The sequence below is a fragment of the Oncorhynchus masou genome, chromosome 28 (genome assembly GCF_036934945.1).
Source record: "Oncorhynchus masou masou isolate Uvic2021 chromosome 28, UVic_Omas_1.1, whole genome shotgun sequence".
NCBI classification, from domain to species: domain Eukaryota; kingdom Metazoa; phylum Chordata; class Actinopteri; order Salmoniformes; family Salmonidae; genus Oncorhynchus; species Oncorhynchus masou.
The window spans coordinates 39,381,778-39,407,109 of NC_088239.1; the positions used below are offsets into that span (position 1 = coordinate 39,381,778).

Consider the following 25,332-nt stretch of genomic DNA (forward strand, 5'->3'; position numbering starts at 1 on the left):
AAAACTACAAGCCTCAGATTTCCCACTTTCTGGTTGGATTTTTCGCCAGCCATATGAATTCTGTTATACTCATAGACATTATTCAAACAGTTTTAGAAACTTCAGAGTGTTTTCTATCCAATACTACTAATAATATACATATATTAGCATCTGGGACAGAGTAGCAGGCAGTTTACTCTGGGCACCTTATTCATCCACGCTACTAAATACTGCCCCCATGTCACAAAGAAGTTAAAAGCAGTGGTTCGCGCTTTCAGTTTTGCGCGAATGCTGCCATCGATCCACGGTTTCTGATTTGGGAATGTTTTAATAGACGCTGTGGGTACGACATCGCCGATGTACTTGCTAATAAACCCGCTCACCGAATCAGCGTATTCATCAATGTTGTTGTTCGACGCAGTGCAGAACATATCCCAGTCCACGTGATTGAAGCAATCTTGACGCGTGGAATCCAATTGGTTGGACCAGCGTTGGACATACCTGAGCATGGGAGCTTCCTGTTTTAGTTTCTGTCTATAGGCTGGGAACAACTAAATGGAGTCATGGTCAGTTTTTCCCGAAAGGAGGGCTGCGGAGGGCCTTATTTGCAGCGGAGGGCCTTATTTGCAGAAGTTAGAATAACAATGATCTCGGTTTTGCCAGCCCTGGTTGCGCAATCAATATGCTTATATAATTCAGGGAGCCATGTTTTCAGATTAGCCTTGTTGAAATCCCCATCTACAATAAATGCAGCCTCAGGATATGTGGTTTCCAGTTTACATAGAGTCAAATGAAGTTCTTTCAGGGCCGTCGATGTGTCTGATTGGGGAGGGGTATACACAACTGTGATTTTGATCGAAGAGAATTCTCTAGGTAGATAATGCGTTCGGCATTTGATTGTGAGGAATTCTAAGTCAGGTGAACAGAAGGACTTGAGATCCTGTATGTTGTTATGATCACACCACGTCGCCTTAATCATAAGGCATACACCCCCGCCCTTCTTCTTACCAGAAAGATGTTTGTTTCTGTCGGAGCGATGCATGAAGAAAACAGCTGGCTGTACCGACTCCGATAGCGTGTCTCGAGTGAGCCATGTTTCCGTGAAACAAAGAACGTTAGTCTCTGAGCTCTCTCTGGAATGCAACCCTTGCTCAGATTTCGTCTACCTTGTTGTCAAGAGACTGGACATTGGCGAGTAGTATGCTCGGGAGAAGTGAGCGATGTGCCTGACCAGAAGACCGCTCCGTCTGCCCCTTCTACGGCGTCGTTGTTTTGGTTCGCCGGCTGGAATCCGGTCCGTTGTCCTGGGTTTTGGGCAAAACAGAGGATCCGCTTCGGGAAAGTTGTATTACTGGTTGTAATGTTGGTGTGTTGATGTTGCTCTTATATCCAATAGTTCCTCCTGGTTGTATGTAATAAAACCTAAGATTACCTGGCGTAACAATGTAAGAAATAAAACAAAATACTGCATAGTTTCCTAGGAAGGCAAAGCAAGGCGGACATCTCTGTCGGCGCCGGAAGTGCTCACAAAAACACTACAGTAAATGCTACAGTATACTAGTCATGTCCACAATAACACTACAGTAAATACTACAGTGTACTAGTCATGTCCACAAAAGCACTACAGTGAATACTAGAGTAAAGTCTGCAAAAACACTACAGTGAATATTGTAGTATACTAGTCATGTCCGCAGAAACACTACAATAAATATTACAGTCATGTCCGCAAAAATACTTCAAAAAATACTATAGTATACTAGTCATGTCTGCAAAAATACTACAATGAATACTCTAGTGTATTTCAGTCATGTCCGCAAAAACACTGCAGTATATACTGCAGTATTTAGACCATTGTATACTATAATATTTTTTTCATATGGGGGAGAGAGTAAAAAGCATTTTATAGACACATTGACACTCACGTATGTCTTATTGTATAGACACTGCAATGCACTAAGCTGCACACAATTCATCAGACACTGGTTAGTGATTTTGTCTCTGTCTCTCCATCCATATATCTGCTGTCTGCTTTCCTGATGTTTGTCTCTTGGTCTGTCTTTTTCCTCTCACTCAAACATGCACACACACACACACACACTTCTGTCACACTATTCACATATTCATACTTTCCCTCCTTATCCCTCCTCATCATCCCTTTCTCTCCACAGGGCCCCGATGGTCTTCCAGGAAAAATGGGTTTTTCGGGAGATGAGGTAAAATTAAGTTTCCTATCACTGTCATATTTCACCCCTGGTTATGTTACACTGGATAGCCCAGCCACTTAGCCCTAACTGATTTACTGACAGGCACGCCACTTGAGACAGGCAGCTTTTTTACAGTTTCTTGTTCTTAGGAGCTTGTATGTACACTGCAATTTATTGATTTACTGTGTGCAGCAATTTCTTCAAGCGTATACTGCTTTACCTTGTAAGGAGAGGTCTCACCTTATCCACTGTCAATATGGTGCACTCACAGATCAGTGCTGCAACAAATATGCTAATTTGTATTTCAGTTGTAGCTGTGCGTTTATCATATGATGGTCAGTCTTTTCTTTGCCTGTGTTTGGGAACACATTTGGTGTACGTTAGGTCAGCTATCTCGTATAGTTGTGGTCTTATTTTTCCTGATTTTTTGTGCTCTCTCCCAAGGGGAAAATTGGAGAGCTGGGAGAAGCTGGACCTCAAGGGTTTCCCGTAAGTTCTACGGTTTGAATCTTAAGCAACCTGCCTACAAATAGTTTGAAGTACAATACCAACACAGCTATTGTAGTAGGTCAAAGCTGTGTGCTGGAAAACCTTTTGTAAAGCATGGGTGGAGTAAGCATTTTTCAACTATTTCTTTTTTTTCAGCTTCAGACTAATGCCTACTTTTCACTTAGAATGTAGTTTTTTGTTTTTAATAGTACTGCTTTTGGTCAGAGCTTTATATCTTATCTTATGACTGTCTGAAAGTGGGGATTTAACCCATCATTAACTGGCCACATGTTGAGTGTTGTTCTGCTTCCCCCTCGGTGCGTGTGTGTGCGTGTATCTGTTCTCTACACTCATTAGCTGTTATATCAACAGGGTATTCAAGGACCCTCTGGACCTCTAGGAGACCATGGAATAGCAGGCGAGCCAGTAAGTCCCTCTCTCCATCTCCCCTTCTCCTTCTACTCTCTTACTCTTCTACTTTCTCTGTCACCTTTCTCTCCATCTCCTCTCTCTCTATTTATACTCTTTCTATTTCTCCTCTCTCATCACTCCTCTCCTTTCTCTCTCCATCTCCCCTTCTCCTTCTACTCTCTTACTGTAACTGTAATTTAATTATGCCAATGTGCTTTCATTAATTGAAAACCCTTAATCTATTTTATGAGAATTTGTAAGATTATTGTTTGCATAAAATAGACGGAGACCAGTCTTTCAATAATAGGTAACATCATTTATTCTCGGAGCGCGCTGCCACTTAACCACGAGCAAAAGTTTATATACAGATCATGACGTCATTTCATTGTTTTAACAGAATCCCCTCCTCTCGACTCGGACAAAGTGAGGTGAAAAGTTCATTCTAACTTACTAACACACTCCCAGGTAACTTTTGACCCCTCAACATTATCGATCACCACTGAGCTGACAGTTCTAATTAACAGAAAACTTGGAATGCACTCACTGTCTTATCTAAAAAACCCAGAGCTCAGTTCTGTAGGTTCAACCATAGGTTAACGACCTTGTGTGTTTACACAGTCTACAACCCATTCATTTCTTCCTAGTTGGAATGGTGTTCATTAACTTTAATTACTCCTTGTCCGTGTCACACAATCCCATCGTATGAACTCATATTGTTAATCAGATATAATAAAACAGAGTATAAGTATAAGTTTACTTAGTTACAGTTCCATTTAAAATGATTTGTTCAGTCATTTAATTATAATTTTACCAACACTTACTCTTCTACTTTCTGTCACCTTTCTCTCCATCTCCTCTCTCTCTATTTATACTCTTTCTATTTCTCCTCTCTCACCACTCCTCTCCTTTCTAGCTCCACCTCCCCCTCTCCTTCTCCTGTCTTTCTCTCTACTTTCTCCATCACCTTTCTCTCCATCTCTCTCTCTCTATTAATACTCTTTCTATTTATCCTCATCACTCCTCTCCTTTCTCTCTCCACCTCCCCCTCCCCTTCTACTGTCTCTCTCTCCTACTTTCACCATCACATTTCTCTCGATCTCCTCTCTCTCTATTTAAAGTCTTACTATTTATCCTCTCTCCATCACTCCTCTCTTTTCTCTCACCATTTCCTCTCTCTCCATCTTCTCCCTTTTCTCTCTCCATTATATTTTCTCCCTATTGATCTCCTCAACCCCATCTCTACCTCCTTCTCTTCATATGCCTCTCCTCTCTCCCTCTCCATCCTGAATAAATTGTCTCCACTTGTCTTTCACACTCATCTGTCTGCACATCATTGTCTCGGGAACACCGCACTCTCTCTGTCTTTTGCTCTTACTGGGTAAATAAGCACTAAATCCATCATACTTAACAGAGTTCTCTCTCTGTATCCCTAAACAAGCCAGTTCACTCAGGGAGAGTGGCAGCTAGTTTATAAGAGATATATGAATGTCTATTAAAGATGTACACTTCTGGTTAAAGGTTTTACAACACCTACTCATTGAAACTCTGGGGGCAGTATTTCATTTTTGGATGAAAAACGTTCCCGTTTTAAACAAGATATTTTCTCACAAAAAGATGCTCGACTATGCATATAATTGATAGCTTTGGAAAGAAAACACTCTGAGGTTTCCAGAACTGCAAAGATATTGTCTGTGAGTGCCCCAGAACAGGAGCTACAGGCAAAACCAAGATGAAACTGCAACCAGGAAATGAGCAGGATTTTTGAGGCTCCGTTTTCCATTGTCTCCTTATATGGCTGTGAATGCGACAGGAATGAGCCTGCCCTATCTATCGTTTCCCCAAGGTGTCTGCAGCATTGTGACGTATTTGTAGGCATATCATTGGAAGATTGACCATAAGAGACTACATTTGCCAGGTGTCCGCCCGGTGTCCTCCGTCGAAATTGGTGCGTCATTTTCAGCTGCTGGTATTTTTCCATGGGATTCTGAGACGAAAGCAGGCTTCCGCGAACGGCATATCAATGAAGAGATATGTGAAAAAACACCTTGAGGATTGATTCTAAACAACGTTTGCCATGTTTCGGTCGATATTATGGAGTTAATTTGGAAAAAGTTTGACGTTTTGGTGACTGAATTTTCGGTTCGTTTCGGTAGCCAAATGTGATGTACAAAACGGAGCGATTTCTCCTACACAAAGATTCTTTCAGGAAAAACTGAACATTTGCTATGTAACTGAGAGTCTCCTCATTGAAAACATCCGAAGTTCTTCAAAGGTAAATTATTTTATTTATTTGGTTATCTGGTTTTTGTGAAAATGTTGCGTGCTAAATGCTACGCAAAATGCTAAGCTAGCTAGCAATACTCTTACACAAATGCTTGATTTGCTATGGTTCAAAAGCATATTTTGAAAATCTGAGATGACAGTGTTGTTAAGAAAAGGCTAAGCTTGAGAGCAGGCATATTAGTTTCATTTCATTTGCGATTTTCAGAAATCGTTAACGTTGCATTATGGTAATGAGCCTGAGGCTGTATTCACAATCCCGGATACGGGATGGGTAGTATCAAGATTAAGGGTCTTTCTTTACTTGGACTATTTTCTAAATTGTACAATAATAGTGAAGACATCAAAACTATGAAATAACACATATGGAACACACATGTAGTAACCAAAAAAAAATGTTAAACAAATCAAAATATATATTTATATTTTAGATTCTTCAAAGTAGCCACCCTTTGCCTTGATGACAGCTTTGCACACTCTAGGCATTCTCTAAACCAGCTTCATGAGGTAGTCACCTGGAATGCATTTCAATTAACACGTGTGCCTTGTTAAAAGTTAATTTGTGGAATTTATTGTCTTCTTAATGCGTTTGAGCCAATCAGTTGTGTTAAGACAAGGTAGGGGTGGTATACAGAAGACATCCCTATTTGGTAGAAGACCAATAACTTAATATGACAAGAACAGCTCAAATAAGCAAAGAGAAACGAAAGTCCATCATTACTTTATGACATGAAGTTCAGTCAATCTGGAAAATGTCAAGAACTGTTAAAGTTTCTTTAATTGCAGTCGCAAAAACCATCAAGCCCTATGATGAAACTGGCTCTCATGAGGACTGCCACAGGAAAGGAAGACCCAGAGTTACCTCTGCTGTAGAGGATAAGTTCAATAGAGTTAACTGTACCTCAGATTGCACCCCAAATAAATGCTTCACAGAGTTCAAGTAACAGACACAACTCAACATCAACTGTTCAGAGGAGACTGTGTGAATCAGGCCTTGACAGTTGAATTGCTGCAAAAAAACACTACTGAAGGACACCAATAAGAAGAAGAGACTTGCTTGGGCCAAGAAACACGAACAATGGACATTAGACTGGTGGAAATACATATTTTGGTCTGATGAATCCAAATATGGCATTTTTGGTCCCAACCTTGTCTTTGTGAGATGCAGATTAGGTGAACGGATGATCTCTGCATGTGTGGTTCCCACCGTGAAGCATGGAGGAGGATGTGTAATGCTGTGGGGGTCCTTTGCTTGTGACACTGTCTGTGATCTATTTAGAATTCAAGGCACACTTAACCAACATGGCTACCACAGCATTCTGCAGCGATACGCCATCCCATCTGGTTTGCGCTTAGGGGTACTATCATTTGTTTTTCAGCAGGACAATGACCCAACACACTTCCAGGCTGTGTAAGGCTATTTGACCAGGAAGGAGAGTGATGTAGTGCTACATCCAATCACCCGATCTCAACTCAATTGAGATGGTTTGGGATTGGAGTTTGACCACAGAGTGAAGGACAAGCAGCCAACAAGTGTTCAGCATATGTGGGAACTCCTTCAAGGTTGTTGTAAACGCATTCCAGGTGAAGCTGGTTGAAAGAATGCCAAGCGTGAGCACAGCTGTCATCAAGGCAAAGGGTGGCTACTTTGAAGAATCTCAAATATAAAATACACTTTCTTTCAACACTTTAAAATACACTTTTTTTCAACACTTTCTTGGTTACTGCATGATTCCATATCTACTATTTCACAGTTTTGATGTCTTCACTATTATTTTACAATGTAGAAAATAGAAAAAATAAAGAAAACCCTTGAATCTTTATCTGTGTCCAAATGTTTGACTGGTACTGTAGGTTAAGCACGTGGAGTAATGAGAAGGATCCTGTATTTTCACATGCAAAAGTGATTGCTTTTGATAAAAAGGCTTTATCTATCTTCCCGATGAAAACTAGTTTGAAAATGTGAATATATATTTATGAAAAGAGTAATTGGCCTTTGCGGAATGTTTCTGAACGATGCACCATATTGACTTGTTTTTGATAACATGACCGAGCTTTGCAGATTACTGTTCGATTTGAGGAGGACGTTCCTCCTGCACCGCTTTTGCCTGTTCACGTCACGGGCCATAGACACGGCTCCAGTTAATAGAACTTGCTCACTGTTTTGATGGAACTATAGACATTGAATAGTTAAGAGACATCGTCTTCCATTGGACCTTTAGCTTTTTGTTCGATTATTGCCTTTACATTTTGAAATTTGTATAATTAAGTTTTGGTTGGCTTTTTTTGGGAGGGTTTTTCATTTTGTAGTACAAACATTTCTTTAGACTTGGACTTCCATTCAATGACTTAAAGACTCAACCAGAGGTTCTGGTAGGACTAAGGTTTAAATTGTGACTTTTGGCTCTGACACAACAATTAATTTGATATTGTTTAATTAATATTTTTTGTTTGTTGTTTATTGTTTATGCTGAACCACATATCATTTTTCCTATCAAAACACTATTGCACTGAACATGTCCTCTGAAACATGATCTGCCAAACCGCGCTCCTTAACACCCGCCCACTTAACCTGGAAACCAGCTGCACCAATGTGTCGAAGGAAACACTGTTCAGCTGACGACCGAAGTCAGCCTGCAGGCGCCCGCCCACCACCTTGAGTTGTTAGAGGGCGATGAGCCAAGTAAAGCCCCTCCGGCCAAACCCTCCCCTAATCCGGACGACGGTGGGTAAATTGTGCACCGCACTATGGGACTCCCGGTCATGGCCAGTTGTGACACAGTCTGGGACAAACTAGGGTCTGTAGTGACGCCTCATGCACGGCGATGCAGTGCCTTAGACCGCTGCGCCACTTGGGAGGCCCTCAATCTAAGGTTGTGTGGTTTATGGAAGCTGGCATCGCTGCCGTCGCTGGTCCCCATAACACTTATCAATCTAATGATCTAATACACTTGTTTAAATTGAACAACAGAATAATAATCTAAATTAATCTTAGGTGACACATTCATTTACAAAGGACCACATTCATTTAACAATTTGGATGACCAGGGTCTCTCCCTGCGCATTGTATAGTAGGGTCCACTTGAGCCCCGTATATAGAAATCACCCAGTTTTCCTAACCGCACCAATATTTAAACTTTCCTTTTTCAAATAACCCAAGGTAGATTTGAACATTAAAAACTATATCAAAATGAAATTGTACCTGGTAGAAAATGGGCAGAATAACTAGCAAAATTATTCCAACATTATGAAAGTGATTTAATAGTTTTGTAATTGTGAGAAAATAAAAGCAAAACAGTAGCTATCTCCTGCAAAATTTTAAGGGGAAACATTTAAATGTCTTGGAATGGCCTAGTCGAAGCCCAGACCAGTCCAATTGAGAATCTGTGGTATGAGGTAAAGATAGCTGTACACCAGCGGAACCCATCCAACTTGAAGGAGCTGGAGCAGTTTTTCCTTGAAGAATGGGCAAAAATCCCAGTGGCTAGATGTGCCAAGCTTATGGAGACATACCCCAAGAGACTTACATCTGTAATTGCTGCTAAAGGTGGGTCTACAAAGTATTGCATTTGGGGGGTGATTAGTTATGCACACTCAAGTCTTATTTCTTGTTTCTTATTTGTTTCACAAGAGAAAATATTCTTAATTTTCAAAGTGGAAGGCATGTTGTGTAAATCATATGATACAAACCCCACAAATATCAATTTTAATTCCAGATTGTAAGGCAACAAAATAGGAAAAATTTCAAAGGGGGTGAATACTTACGCAAGACACTGTAGCTAAATAATGATGGGTTATGCAAAATAATCTTCTACCCTATAGAATCTGTCTCTTGCACAATATGCACGCACCTGTGCTCCGCTGGCCTCTCTCCTTAAAACCTTTTTGGGATATGGGGCAGCATTTTCACTTTTGGATGAATAGTGTGCCCAGAGTGAACTGCCTCCTACTCTGTCCCAGATGCTAATATATGCATATTATTATTAGTATTGGATAGAAAACATTCTGCAATTTCTAAAGCTGATTGAATGATGTCTGTGAGTATAACAGAACTCATATATCAGGCGAAAACCTGAGAAAAATCCAACCAGGAAGTGGGACATCTGAGGTTTGTAGTTTTTCAAAGCTTGGCCTACCGAATACACATTGAGATATGGATGAGGTTGCACTTCCTAGGACTTCCACTAGATGTCAAATGTCTTTAGAAACTGGTTTGAGGATTCTACTATAAAGGAGGGGCTCATAAGACCTCTTTGAGTCAGTGGTCTGGCAGAGAGCCTCGGTCTCATGACGTGCGCTCCCGACAGAGTTACCTCTCGTTCCAATGCTTTTCTGAAGACAAAGGAATTCCCCGGTTGGAACATTATTGATGTTTTATGTTAAAAACATCCTAACGATTGATTCTATACATTGTTTGACATGTTTCTAAAGGACTGTAATGGAACCTTTCAAGTTTTTGTCTGGACGAAATGCTCGCGCCTCATGAAGATGGATTACTGGGCTGAACACGCTAACAACAAGTGGCTATTTAGACATAAATGATGGAACTTTATGGAACAAATCAGTCATTTATTGTCGAACTGGGAGTCATGGGAGTGCCTTCTGATGAAGATCATCAAAGGTAAGTGAATATTTATGGTGTTGTTTCTAACTTTGTTGATTCCAAAAAGGTCTCTGATCTCCTCCCTATAGGCTGTCTCATCATTGTCGGTGATCAGGCCTACCACTATTGTGTCATCGGCAAACTTAATGATGGTGTTGGAGTCGTTCCTGGCCTTGCAGTCATGAGTGAACAGGGAGTACAGGAGGGGACTGAGCATGAATCCCTGAGGGGCCCGCGTGTTGAGGATAAGCACGGAGGATGTGTTGTTCTCTACCCTTACCACGTGGGGGGTGGCCCGTCAGGAAGTTCAGGATCCAATTGCAGAGGAAGGTGTTCAGTCCCAGGGTCCTTAGCTTAGTGATGTGCTTTGAGGGCACTATGGTGTGAACACTGAGCTGTAGTCAATAGCATAGTGTTCCTTTTGTCCAGGTGGGAAAGGGCAATGTTGGGGCGGTATGCAAATTGGATTGGGTCTAGGGTTTCTGGGATAATGGTGTTAATGTGAGCCATGACCATCTTTTCAAAGTACATGGCTACAGATGTGATGTGCTAGGGGTCGGTAGTCATTTAGGTAGGTTACCTTAGTGTTATTGAGCACAGGGACCAGGGTGGTCTGCTTGAAACATGTTGGTATTACAGACTCCGTCAGGGACTGGTTGAAAATGTCAGTGAAGACACTTGCCATTTGGTTAGTGCATGCTCCGAATACACTTCCTGGTAATCCGTCTGGCCCTGCGGCCTTGTGAATGTTGACCTGTTTAAAGGTCTTACTCACATTGGCTACGGAGAGTGTGATCACACAATAATTTGGAACATATGATGCTTTCATGCATTCTTCAGTGTTACTTGCCTTGAGGTGAGCATAGAAGTAATTCAGCTTGTCTGATAGGTTTGTGTCACTGGGCAGCTAGTGGATGTGCTTCCCTTTGTAGTCTAACCCGTAAGCCCTGCCTCATCCGACGAGCACCGGAGCCGGTGTAGTACGATTTAATCTTAGTCCTGTATTGAAGCTTTGCCTATTTTATGGTCCATCGGAGGGTTTAGCGAGATTTCTTATAAGCTTCCGGGTTAGAGTACCGCTCCTTGAAAGCGGCAGCACTACCCTTGAGCTCAGTGCAGATGTTGCCTGTAATCCATGGCTTCTGGTTGGAGTATGTACGTACGGTCACTGTGGGGATGAAGTCATCGATGCACTTATTGATGAAGCCAGTAGCTAATGTAGTGTGGCTGGGAGCTCACTCCCAGTGATGTGCTGGGCTGCCCGCACCACCCTCTGTAGGGCCTTCTGTTCGGAGGTGGTGCAATTTCCATACCAGATGGTTATGAAATTAGGATGCTCTTGATCGTGCAGCTGTAAAAGTTCCTCAGGATCTGAGGAGCCATGCATTTCACGATCAGCTCCTAGGTCTTGCTGACATCTGTGTCATTGGCGTTGTTAATCAGGCCTACCACCATCGTGTCATCAACAAACTTTATGACAGAGTTGGGGTCGTGGGTGGCTACACAGCTGTAGGTGAACAGGGAGTATAGCAGGAGGCTAAGCACACACCTCTGATGAGGGAGTGGGGGTGTTGCCCACTCTTAGCACCTTGGGTAAGCCCCGGAAGTCCAAGATCCAGTTGCAGTTATGAGCTTGGAGGGCATTAAGGTTTTCAACACTGAGCTGTAGTCGATGAACAGAATCCTCACATAAGTATTCCTCTTTTCTAGATGGGAGAGGGCATTGTGGAGTACAATTGAGGTTGCGTTGTCTGTGGATCTGTTGAAGCGGTATGCAAATTGGAGTGGATTCACGGTGTCTGGGATGATGAGTTGATGTGTGCCTTGACCAGCCTTTCAAAGCACTTCATTATCACAGATGTGAGTAATACAGGGCGGTAGTCATTATGGCAGGATGCCTTAGAGTTTTTGGGAACAAGAATGATGGTAGTCAGTTTGAAATATGTGGGGATTACAGACTGGGACAAGGAATTGTGTGTGACTGTGAAGACACTTGCCAGTTGGTCTGCACATGTCCTGAAGACACGTCCTTGAATACCGTCTGGCGCTGCGGTATGGCACACATACGAGTTTTGACCCACTTAAAAACATTACATACATAAGCCTCGGAGAGAGAGATCACCCAGTCCTCCGGATCAGCGGGGGCCCTCATGCAGGGCTCTGTGTTGTTTTTGTCGAAGCTTTCATTAAAAGGCATTGAGTTTGTCTGGTAGAGAGACATCCTTGGGCAGATCACAGCTAGGGCTTATTTTGTAGTCTGTAATGTAAATTAGCCCCTCACTCTCAGGATTGTCCTGAATTTGATGTCCTGTCCGCTCTGTGAATGGAGAATCCATCGAGTTGGATAGTCATGGGAGCTATCTTGTCCTAAAGCCATGTTTCAAAAAAACAGAAAATATTGCAGTTACAAGTGTGAAATGTTAGCACAAGCAGTAAAGTTACTACAGTAGCTTACAACTAACGTTACTACAGTAGCTTGCTAGCTAGTTTTTGTTGGACACATTCAACATTGTATGTGTAGCACTAACTAGATAGCTGGTTGGTTAGCAGCATCGTTTCAGTGACTGGCTCAGCTGGCAAGCGGGCAGCGATCGGTTGAAGAGCATGCATTTAGTGTTACTTGCATTTAAGAGTAGTTGCAGGCCACGGAAGGAGTGTTGTATGTCATTGAAGTTCGTCTGGAGGTTAGTTAACACAGTCTCCAAAGAAGGACCAGAAGTATACAGAATGGTGTTGTCTGTGTAGAGGTGGATCAGAGAATAACCAGCTGCAAGAGCGACATCATTGATGTGTACAGAGAAAAGAGTCGGCCCGAGAATTTAACCCTGTGGTACCCCCATAGAGATTGCCAGAGGTCCGGACAATAGGCCATCCGATTTGACACACTGAACTCTGTCTGAGAAGTAGTTGATGAACCAGACGAGGCAGTCATTTGAGAAACCAAGGCTGTTGATTCTGCCGATAAGAATGTGGTGATTGACAGAGTCGAAAGCCTTGGCCAGATCGATGAATACAGCTGCACAGTAGCAAAAGATAATCTCTTATCGGTGGTGGTTATGATATCGTTTAGGACCTTGAGCATGGCTGAGGTGTACCGCGGAAGCTTTCCATTCTTTGCGGATCTCAGCCGATACGAAAGAAAGGTTGAACAGGCTAGTAATAGGGGTTGCAACATTTTTGCCGGATCATTTTAGAAAGAGAGGGTCCAGATTGTCTAGCCCGGCTGATTTGAAGGTGTCCAGATTCTGCAGCTCTTTCAGAACATCAGCTATCTGGATTTCGGTGAAGGAGAACTGGGGCTTGGGCAAGTTGCTGTGGGGGCTGCAGGGCTGTTGACCGGGGTAGGTGTAGCCAGGTGGAAAGCATGACCAGCCATAGAAAAAGGCTTATTGGAATTCTCAATTATCATTGATTTTTTGGTGGTGACAGGATTTCCTAGCCTCAGTGCAGTGGGCAGCTGGGAGGAGGTGCTCTTATTCTCCATGGAGAATAAGAGTTTGTGCTACAGGATGCAAGTTTCTGTTAGGAAAGCAAAGGCTAGCTTTTTCAAACCTCCTGTGTACATTGGTTCCTAACTTCCCTGAAAAGTTGCATATCGCGGCAGGATGTTTTTGTGCTGGTCAAGGGCAGTCAGGTTTGGAGTGAACCAAGGACTATAGCTGTTCCTGGTTCAAATGTTTTACATTGGGGCATGCTTATTTAAGATGTTGAGGAAAGCACTTTTAAAGAATAACCAGACATCCTCTATTGATTTAATGAGGTCAATATCATTCCAGGATACCCGGCCAGGTCGATTAGAAAGGCCTGCTCGCTGAAGTGTCATTAACATCAGTCATTGGCTTCATCAATAAGTGCATCGATGACGTCGTCCCCACAGTGACCGTAAGTACCCCAACCAGAAGCCATGGATTACAGGCAGCATCTGCACTGAGCTAAAGGCTACAGCTGTCATTTTCAAGGACCTGGACTCTAACCCGGAAGCTATAAGAAATCCCGTTTTGCCCTCCGACGACCCTTCAAACAGGCAAAGCGGCAATACAGGACGAAAATCGAATCATACTACACTGGCTTTGACGCTCATCGGATGTGGCAGGGTTTGCAAACCATTACAGACTACAAAGGAAAGCACAGGCGAGAGCTGCACAGTGACACAATGCCTACCAGATGAGCTAAACTACTTCTATGCTCACTGCGAGGCAAATTACACTGAGACATGCATGAGAGATTCTATTAATCAGTTGGTCTCTATAAGCTTCAATATGAGGTCCTAAACTTAGCATGAAAGTGCATCCTTGTAGGTGTGTGGGCTATATAGTCAAAATGTTTGGGTTAAGTTTATCCAATGGCCATGGGATAAGCTGAGCCACTGGCAAGTTGATCAAATTGAAGTGTTTTCTTCCCAGGTGTAATGTAATGGAAGTTGAGCCTGTCCTGCGGCTCAATACACAGGATTTACAGCATCCTGCAATATATGTATATATCTTTGTTTGAAAATAATGCTTGATTTCCCTTGACGGAGTGATGCTGATGTGCTTTGAAAGGCTGTTCTTGTCTCACTTCAACAGCATCATACCGGATACCCTAAACCCACTCCAATTCGAATACAACCCCAACAGATCCACAGATGACGCAATCTCAATTGCACTCCACACTGCCCTTTCGAACCTGGACAAAAGGAACACCTATGTGAGAATGCTGTTCATTGACTACAGCTCAGCGTTCAACACCATAGTGGCCTCAAAGCTCATCACTAAGCTAAGGACCCTGGGACTAAACACCTCCCTCTGCAACTTGATCTTGGACTTCCTGACGGGCCGCCCGCAGGTGGTAAGGGTAGGCAACAACACGTCTGCCACGCCGATCCTCAACACTGGGGCCCCTCGGGTGTGTGCTTAGTCTCTTCCTGTACTCCCTGTTCACCCACAACTGCATGGCCAACACAACTCCAACACCATCATTAAGTTTGCAGATGACAAAACAGTGGTTGGCCTGATCACCGATAACGATGAGACAGCCTATAGAGAGGACGTCAGAGACCTGGCAGTGTGGTGCCAGGACAACAACCTCTCACTCAATGTGAGCAAGACAAAGAAGCTGATCGTGGACTACAGGAAAAGGCGGGACAAACAGGCCCCCATTATTAACATTGATGGGACTGTGGTGGAGAGGGTCGAGAGTTTCAAGTTCCTTGGTTTCCACATTACCAACGAACTATCATTGTCCAAACATACCAAGACAATCGTGAAGAGGGCACGACAACACCTTTGCCCCCTCAGGAGACTGAAAATATTTGGCATGAGTCCGAAGATCCTCAAAGTTCTACAGCTGCACCATCGAGAGCATCCTGACTGGTTGCATCACCGTCTGGTATGGCAAGTGCTCGGCATCTGACCGTAAGGCGCTACAGAGAGGAGTGCATACAGCCCAGTACATCCTTGGGGCCAAGCTTCCTGCCATCCAGGACCTATATACTTGGCGGTGTCAGAGGAAAGCCCAACATTTTTTCAAAGACTCCAGTCACCCAAGTCATGGACTGTTCTCTCTGCTACCGCACGGCAAGCGGTACCGGAGCGCCGAGTCTCGGACCAAAAGGCTCCTTAAAACCTCTTGAAACTCCCCATCCCGGATCCGGGATCGTGAATAAAGCCTCAGGCTCATTAGCATAACGCAACGTTAACGATTTCTGAAAATCGCAAATAAAATGAAAATAATGCGCCTGCTCTAAAGCTTAGCCTTTTCTTAACAACACTGTCATCTCAGATTTTCAAAATATGCTTTTGAACCATAGCTATTCACTAATTTGTGTAAGAGTATGCTAAGCTAGCTTAGCATTTTGAGTAGCATTTAGCACGCAACATTTTCACAAAAACCAGATAACCAAATAAATAAAATCATTTACCTTTGAAGAGCTTCGGATGCTTTCAATGAGAAGACTCTCAGTTACATAGCAAATGTTCAGTTTTTCCTGAAAGCATCTTTGTGTAGGAGAAATTGTTCCGTTTTGTACATCACATTTGGCTACCGAAACGAACCGAAAATTCAGTCACCAACAACGTCAAACTTTTTCCGAATTAACTCCATAATATCGACCGAAACATGGCAAACGTTGTTTGGAATCAATCCTCAAGGTGTTTTTTCACATATCTCTTCATTGATATATCGTTCGTGGAAGCCTGCTTTCTTCTCTGAATTACATGGAAAAATACTTCCAGCTGAGGTTTGCACACCAATTTCGGCGCAGGACACTGGGCGGACACCTGGTAATTGTGGTCTCTTATGGTCAATCTTCCAATGATATGCCTACAAATACGTCACAATGCTGCAGACACCTTGGGGAAACGACAGAAAGGGCAGACTCATTCCTCTCGCATTCACAGCCATATAAGGAGACAATGGAAAACGGAGCCTCAAAAATCCTGCTCATTTCCTGGATGCCGTTTCATCTTGGTTTTGCCTGTAGCTCACGTTCTAGGGCACGCACAGAGAATATCTTTGCAGTTCTGGAAACGTCAGAGTGTTTTCTTTCCAAAGCTACCAAATATATGCATAGTCGAGCATCTTTTTGTGACAAAATATTGCGCTTAAAACGGGCACGTCTTTTTATCCAAAAATGATATAGCGCCCCAGAGTTTCAAGAGGTTAACAGCTTCTGCCCCCAAGCCATAAGACTGCTGAACAATGAATCAAATGGCAACCCGGACTATCTACATTGACCCCCCCCCCCCTTTGTTTTTACACTGCTGCTACTCGCTGTCTATTATCTGCGCATAGTCACTTCATCCCTACCGACATGTACAAATTACCTCGACTAACCTGTACCCCCGCACATTGACTCAGTACCTGTACCCCCTGTATATATCATCGTTATTGTTATTTTATTGTGTTACTTTTGATTATTTTTTACTTTAGTTTATTTGGCAAATTATTTCTTAATTAACTCTATCTTGTGCTGCACTGTTGGTTAAGTGCTTGTAAGTAAGAATTTCACGGTAAGGTTGTTGTATTCGGCGCATGTGACAAAAAAGTTTGATTTATATGTAAAAATTGGCTCAACTTACCCCATTGTCCCCTACTCATTTTTGGGCAGCACGTGTTCTCTTGTAACCTGATTCACCAACCTGACCTGACTGTAGCCCTCGTGAATCCATGTAGTGAAACAGAACGTAGGCTCATAAGATGAGGATGGTTGAACAAGGATAGTTCTCATGTTGTTTGAGCACAAAGCTCCATTGGTTTCTCTTATATGACCATCTCTCATCAACATTGTGTCTCTGCTCTGTTTTCTAGGGACTCCCTGGGCCAGTGGGGACAGTGGGGCCACTAGGAGAAACTGGTCTACAGGTGAGAATTTACACATACAGTACACACACAAACACATGCATGCTCACACGTACACTCATGCGCGCACGCACACACGCACACATGCACATATACACACACTGTATCACTCTCTCTCACACACACACACACAGACACATACACATTCACATCGTCTGGTCTCACTAGTTGAATCAGGATGTGTGTGTAGCTACCTGTTTGTTCTTCCCACTATAATGAATAAATGATTGACTGATTTTATTTGTCATAAAAAAACACACTACTGTTCAAAAGTTTGGGGTCACTTAGAAATGTCCTTGTTTTTTAAAGAAAACCACATTTTTTGTCCATTATAATGACATCAAATTGATCATAAATACAGTGTAGACATTGTTAATGTCTAATTGACTATTGTAGCTGGAAAATGGCAGATTTCGTATGGACTATCGACATAGGCCCATTATCAGCAACCATCACTCCTGTGTTCCAATGGCATGTTGTGTTAGCTAATTCAAGTTTATAATTTTAAAAGGTAAATTTATCATTAGAAAACCCTTTTACAATTATGTTAGCACAGCTGAAAACTGTTGTCCTGATTAAAGAGCAATAAAACTGGCCTTCTTTAGACTAGTTGAGTATCTGGAGCATCAGCATTTGTGGGTTACAGGCTCAAAATGGCCAGAAACAAAGAACTTTCTTCTGCAACTCAAGGTTCTATTCTTGTTTTGAGAATATGAAGGCTATTCCATGCGCGAAATTGCCAAGAAACTGAAGATCTCTTACACCGCTATGTACTACTCCCTTCCCAGAACAGCGCAAACTGGCTCTAACCAGAATTGAAAGAGGAGTAGGAGGCCCCGGTGCACAACTGAGCAAGAGGACAAGTTCATTAAACTGTCTCGTTTGAGAAACAGACGCCTCACAATTCCTCAACTGGCAGCTTCATTAAATATTACCCGCAAAACACCAGTCTCAACGACAACAGTGAAGAGGCGACTCTGGGATGCTGGCCTTCTTGGCAGAGTTGCAAAGAAAAAGCCATATCTCAGACTGGCCAATAAAAAGAAAAGATTAAGATGGGCAAAGGAACACAGACACTGGACAGAGAAAGATTGGAAAAAAGTGTTTTGGGGAGACGCATCTAAGTTTGAGGTGTTCGGATCACAAAGAAGAACATTCGTGAGACGCAGAAAAATGAAAAGATGCTGGAGGAGTGCTTGACGCCATCTGTCAAGCATGGTGGAGGCAATGTGATGGTCTGGGGAAGCTTTGCTGGTGGTAAAGTTGGAGATTTGTGCAGGGTAAAAGGGATTTTGAAGAAGGAAGGCTATCACTCCATTTTGCAACGCCATGCCATTCCCTGTGGACGGCGCTTAATTAGATCCAATTTACTCCTACAACAGGACAAAGCACAGCTCCAAACTATGCATTAACTATTTAGGGAAGAAGCAGTCAGCTGGTATTCTGTCTATAGTGGAGTGGCCAGCACAGTCATCGGATCTCAACCCTATTGAGCTGTTGCTGGAGCAGCTTGTCCCTATGGTACATAAGAAGTGCCCATCAAGCCAATCGACCTTGTGGGAGGTGCTTCAGGAATCATGGGTGAAATCTCTTCAGATTACCTCAACAAATTGACAACTACAATGCCGAAGGTCTGCAAGGCTGTAATTGCTGCAAATGGAGGATTTTTTGACGAAAGTTTGAAGGACAATTATTATTTCAATTAAAAATCATTATTTATAACCTTGTCAACATCTTTATATTTCCTATTAATTTTGCTACTAATTTCATGTATGTTTTTATGGAAAACAAGGGCATTTCTAAGTGACACCGAACTTCTGAACGGTAGTGTATATACACAGTGTATATAAAGTGCATTTGGAAAATTTTCAGACCCCTTGACATTTTCCACATTTTGTTAGCTTCAGCCTTATTCTTTTATGTTTCCTCGTCAATCTACACACAATACCCCATAATTAGAAGCAAAAACTGTTTTTTTAGAAATGTTTGCTCATTTATATAAAGTAACTGAAATATCACATTTACATAATTAATCAGTTCTGATGCTTGATGGATGTGGCATGGCTTTCAAACTATTACAGACTACAAAGGGAAGCACAGCTGAGAGCTGCCCAGTGACAAGCTAAATAACTTCTGTGCTCGCTTTGAGGAAAGGAAAACTGAAACATGCATGAGAGCATCAGCTGTTAAGGACGACTGTGTAATCACGCTCTCCACAGCCAGTATGAGTAGACCTTTTAAACAGGTCAACATTCACAAGGTCGCAGGGCCAAACGGATTACCAGGACGTGTACTCGGAGCATGCACTGAAAAACTGACAAGTGTCTTCACTGACAATTTCAACCTCTCCCTGTCTGAGTCTGTAAGACCACCATAGTCCCATGTTTCAAGCAGACCACCATAGTTTCTCTACCCAATAACACTAAGATAACCTGCCTAAATGACTACCGACCCGTAGCACTCAGGTCTGTAGCCATGAAATGCTTTGAAAGGATGGTAATGGCCCACATTAACACCATTATCCCAGAAACCCTAGACCCACTTCAATTTGCATACCGCCCCAAAAGAGCTACAGATGATACAATCTCTATTGCACTCCACACTGCCCTTTCACAGCTGGACAAAATTAAGACATATGTGAGACTGCTATTCATTGACTGCAGCTCAGCGTTCAACATCATAGTGCACTCAAAGTTCATCACTAAGCTAAGGACCCTGGGACTAAACACCTCCTTCTGCAACTGGATCCTGGACTTCCTGACGGGCCACCGCCCAGGTGGTAAGGGTAGGTAAACAATACATCCTCCACACTGATCCTCAACATGGGGGCCCCTCAGGAGTGCATGCTCAGTCCCCTCCGGGACTCCCTTTTCACTCATGACTGCATGGCCAGGCACGACTCCAACACCATCATTAAGTTTGCCAATGACACAACAGTGGTGAGCCTGATCACCGACAACGGCGCCACAACCTATACGAAGGAGGTCAGAGACCTGACCGTGCTGTGCAAGGACAACAACCTCTCCATCAACGTGATCAAGACAAAGGAGATGATTGTGGAATATAGGAAAAGAAGGACCGAGCACACTCCCATTCTCATCGATGGGGCTGTAGCAGGTTGATAGCTTCAATTATCTTGGCGTCCAACAAACTAACATGGTCCAAGCACACCAAGACAGTCATGAAGAGGGCACGACAAAACCTATTCCCCCTCAGGAGACTGAAAAGATTTGTCATGGGTCCTCAGATCCTCTACAGCTGCATCATTGAGAGCATCCTGACTGGTTGCATCACTGCCTGTTATGGCATCTGCTCGGTCTCCGACCGCAAGACACAACAGAGGGTAGTGCGTACGGCCCAGTACATCACCGGGGCCAAGCTTCCTTACATGCAGGACTTCCATACCAGGAGGTGTCAGAGGAATGCCCTAAAAATTGTCAAAGACTCCAGCCACCCTAGTCATAGACTGTTCTCTCTGTTACCGCACAGCAAGCTGTACCGGAGCGCCAAGTCTAGGTCCAAGAGGCTTCTAAACAGCTTCTAGCCCAAGCCATAATACTCCTGAACATTAATTATGACTTCTACCCCCAAGCCATAAGACTCCTGAACACTAATTAAATGGCTTCCAAGACTATTTGCATTCTCCCCCCCTCTTCTACACTGCTGCTACTCTCTGTTGTCATCTATGCATAGTTACTTTAATGACTCTACCTACATGCACACTGTACCGGTACCCCCTGTATATACAGTGCCTTGCAAAATTATTCAACCTATAATTTAAATTGATTTTTATTTGGATTTCATGTAATGGACATACACAAAATAGTCCAAATTGGTGAAGTGAAATGGAAAAAATAGCTTGTTGCAAAAAAATGCAAAAAAATGGAAAAGTGGTGTATGAAGCCGCTAAATACGATCTGGTGCAACCAATTGCCTTCAGATGTCACATAATTAGTTTGATTGCACACAGGCGGATTTTATTTAAGTTTGACATGATATGTCACATGATCTCAGTATACACCTGTTCTGAAAGGCCCTAGAGTCTGCAACACCACGAAGCAAGGTGCACCCCAAAAAATATTTGAGTATCTGTCCATAGGATGACTTTAAGCCATACACTCCACAGACCTGGGCTTTATGGAAGAGTGGCCAGAAAAAAGACATTGCTTAAAGAAAAAAATAAGCAAACACGTTTGGTGTTTGCCAAAAGGCATGTGGAAGACTCCCCAAACATATGGAAGAAGGTACCCTGGTCAGATGAGACTAAATTATTGAGGGAAACCTGTTTCAGTCTTCCAGAGATTTGAGACTGGGGCGGAGGTTCACCTTTCAGCAGGACAATGACCCTAAGCATACTGCTCAACGCTCGAGTGGTTTAAGGGGAAACATTTAAATGTTTTGGAATGGCCTAGTCAAAGCCCAGACCTCAATCCAATTGAGAATATGTGTTATGACGTAAAGATTGCTGTACACCAGCGGAACCCATCCAACTTGAAGGAGCCGGAGCAGTTTTTCCTTGAAGAATGGGCAAAAATCCCAGTGGCTCGGTGTCAAGCTTATGGAGACATACCCCAAGAGACTTGCATCTGTAATTGCTGCAAAAGGTGGGTCTACAAAGTATTAACTTTGAGGGGGGGAATGGTGAATGGTTATGCATGCTCAAGTTTTCTGTTTTTTTTGTCTTATTTCTTGTTTGTTTCACAAGAGAAAATATTTTGCATCTTCAAAGTGGAAGGCATGTTGTGTAAATCAAATGATACAAACTCCCAAAAAATCTATTTTTAATTCTAGGTTATAAGCCAACATAATAAGAGAAATGGCAAGGGGGGTAAATACTGTCGCAAGCCACTGTAGCCTTGCTATTGTTATCTTACTGCTGCTCTGTAGTAATTTGTTACTTGTATTTCTTGCTAATTTAAAGTATTTTCTTTACTGCATTGTTGGTTAAGGGCTTGTAAATGTCTACCCCTTTTATATTCAGAGCATGTGATTTATAAAATTTGATTTGATTTAATGAGACGCTTTACTCAATACTTTTTTGTTGCACCTTTGGATGCGATTACAGGCACGAGTCTTCTTGGGTATGACGCTACAAGCTTGGCACGCCTGTATTTGGCGAGTTTCTCCCATTATTCTCTGCAGATCCTCTCAAGCTCTGTCAGGTTGGATGGGGAGCGTTGCTGCACAGCTATTTTCAGGTCTTTCCAGAGATGTTTGATCGGATTCAAGTCAATAAATCAAATGTATTTATAAAGCCCTTCTTACATCAGCTGATGTTACAAAGTACTGTACAGAAACCCAGCCTAAAACCCCAGCAAGCAATGCAGGTGTAGAAGCACGGTGGCTAGGAAAAACCCCGAAAACTCCACAACCTAGGAAGAAACCTAGAAAGGAACCAGTCCTCTTCTGGGTGTTCCAGGTGGAGATTTTAACAAAACATGGCCAAGATGTTCAAATGTTCATTGATGACCAGCAGGGTCAAATAATAATCACAGTGGTTGTAGAGGGTGCAACTGGTCAGCACGTCAGGAGTAAATTTCAGTTGGCTTTTCATAGCCGATCGTTCAGAGTATCTCTACCACTCCTGCTGTCTCTAAAGAGTTGAAAACAGCAGGTCTGGGACAGGTAGCACGTCCGGTGAACAGGTCAGGGTTCCAAAGCCGCAGGCAGAACAGTTGAAACTGGAGCAGCAGCATGACCAGTGGACTGGGAAATGCAAGGAGTCATCAGGCCAGCTTGTCCTGAGGCATGGTCTTAGGGCTCAGGTCCTCCTCCGAGAGAAAGAAAGAAATAGAGAAAAAGAGAGAATTAGAGAAAGCACACTTAGATTCACATAGAACACCGGATAAGACAGGAGAAATACTCCAGAGATAAGACTGACCCTTGCCCCCCGACACAAACTATTGCAGCATAAATACTGGAGTCTGAGACAGGAGGGGTTGGGAGACACTGTGGCCCCGTCCGACGATACAGGGCCAAACAGGCAGGATATAACCCCACCCACTTTGCCAAAGCACAGCCCCCACACCACTAGAGGGATATCTCCAACCACCAACTTAACATCATGAGCCAAGGCCGAGTATAGCCCACAAAGATCTCCGCCATGGCACAACCCAGGGGGGCGGGGGCGCCAACCCGGACAGGAAGATCACGTCAGTGACTCAACCCACTCAAGTGACGCACCCCTCCTAGGGACGGCATGGAAGAGCACCAGTAAGCCAGTGACTCTCAGCCCCTGTAATAGGGTTAGAGGCAGAGAATCCCTGTGGAGAGAGGGGAACTGGCCAGACAGAGACAGCAAGGGTGGTTCGTTGCTACAGTGCCTTTCCATTCACCTTCACCCTCCTGGGTCAGACTACACTCAATCATAGGACCTACTGAAGAGATGAGTCTTCAATAAAGATAGGCAGACCATTGCATAAAAATTGAGCTCTATAGGAGAAAGCCCTTCCCCCTGCTGTTTGCTTAGAAATTCTAGGGACAATAAGGAGGCCTGCTTCTTGTGACCATAGCGTATGTGTAGGTATGTACGGCAGGATCAAATCGGAAAGATAGGTAGGAGCAAGCCCATGTAATGCTTTGTAGGTTAAAAGTAAAACCTTGAAATCAGCTCTTGCCTTAACAGGAAGCCAGTGTAGAGAGGCTAGCACTGGAGTAATATGATCACTTTTTTTGGTTTTAGTAAAGATTCTAGCAGCTGTGTTTAGCACTAACTGAAGTTTATTTAATTCTTTATCCGGGTAGCCGGAAAGTAGAGCATTGCAGTAGTCTAACCTAGAAGTAACAAAAGCATGGATTAATTTTTCTGCATCATTTTTGGACAGAAAGTTTCAGTTTTTTGCAATGTAAAAACTGTCCTTGTAACAGTCTTGATATTTTCGTCAAAAGAGAGATCAGGGTCCAGAGTAACGCCGAGGTCCTTTACAGTTTTATTTGAAACGACTATACAACCATCAAGATTAATTGTCATATTCAACAGAAGATCTCTTTGTTTCTTGGGACCTAGAACTAGCATCTCTGTTTTTGTCCGAGTTTAAAAGTAGAACAGTTGCCGCAATCCACTTCCTTATGTCTGAAGCACAGGCTTCCAGGTAGGTCAATTTTGGGTCTTCACCATGTTTCATCAAAATGTATAGCTGTATGTCGTCCGCATAGCAGTGAAAGTTAATATTATGTTTCCGAATGACATCACCCGCGCTCAGGCTAGACCATTCAATGACATTTAGAGACTTGTCCCGAAGCCACTCCTGCCTTGTCCTGGCTGTGTGCTTAGGGTCGTTGTCCTGTTGGAAGGTAATCTTCTCCCCAGTCTGAAGTCCTGAGCACTGTATAGCAGGTTTTATCTGTTCTTTGCTCTGTTCATCTTTGCCTCGAGTCTGAATAGTTTCCCAGTTCCTGCCACTGAAAAACATCCCCACAGCATGATGTTTCCACCATGCTTCACCGTAGGGATGGTGCCAAGTTTCCTCCAGACGTGGCGCTTGGCATTCGGGCCAAAGAGTTCAATATTGATTTCATCAGACCACGATATCTTTTTTCTCATGGTCTGAGAGTCTTTTAGGTTCCTTTTGGCAAACTCCAAGCAGGCTGTCGTGTGCCTTTTACTGAGGAGTGGCTTCAGTCTGGCCACTGTACCTTAAAGGCCTAATTGGTGGAGTGCTGCAGAGATGGTTGTCCTTATTGAAGGTTCTTCCATCTCCACAGAGGAACTCTAGAGCTCTGTCACAGTGACCATCAGGTTCTTGGTCACCTCCCTGACAAAGGTCCTTCTCCACCGATTGCTCAGTTTGGCCGGGTGGCCAGCTCTAGTCAGAGACTTGGTGGTTCCAAATTTCTTCCATTTAGGAATGATGGAGGCCACAGTGTTCTTGGGGACCTTCAATGCTGCAGAAATGTTTTGGTACCCTTCCCCAGATGTGTGTGTGCTCTGATGTGCACTGTCAACTCTGGGACCTTATATCGACAGGTATGAACATTTACAAATACTGTCCAATCAATTGCATTCACCACAGGTGGACTCCAATGAAG

At 43.2% G+C, this 25,332-nt stretch overlaps 1 protein-coding gene across 1 annotated transcript in view; it reads left to right on the forward strand.

The window, feature by feature from the left end:
• col27a1a (collagen, type XXVII, alpha 1a) overlaps window positions 1–25,332 on the forward strand; it is a 260,653-nt gene that overhangs the window by 154,767 nt on the left and 80,554 nt on the right. Inside the window, exons 30-33 of the mRNA XM_064941974.1 lie at window positions 2,148–2,192; window positions 2,628–2,672; window positions 3,045–3,098; window positions 17,254–17,307. Of these exons, the coding sequence (XP_064798046.1) occupies window positions 2,148–2,192; window positions 2,628–2,672; window positions 3,045–3,098; window positions 17,254–17,307 (198 nt within the window). The remainder of the gene's footprint in view (window positions 1–2,147; window positions 2,193–2,627; window positions 2,673–3,044; window positions 3,099–17,253; window positions 17,308–25,332) is intronic.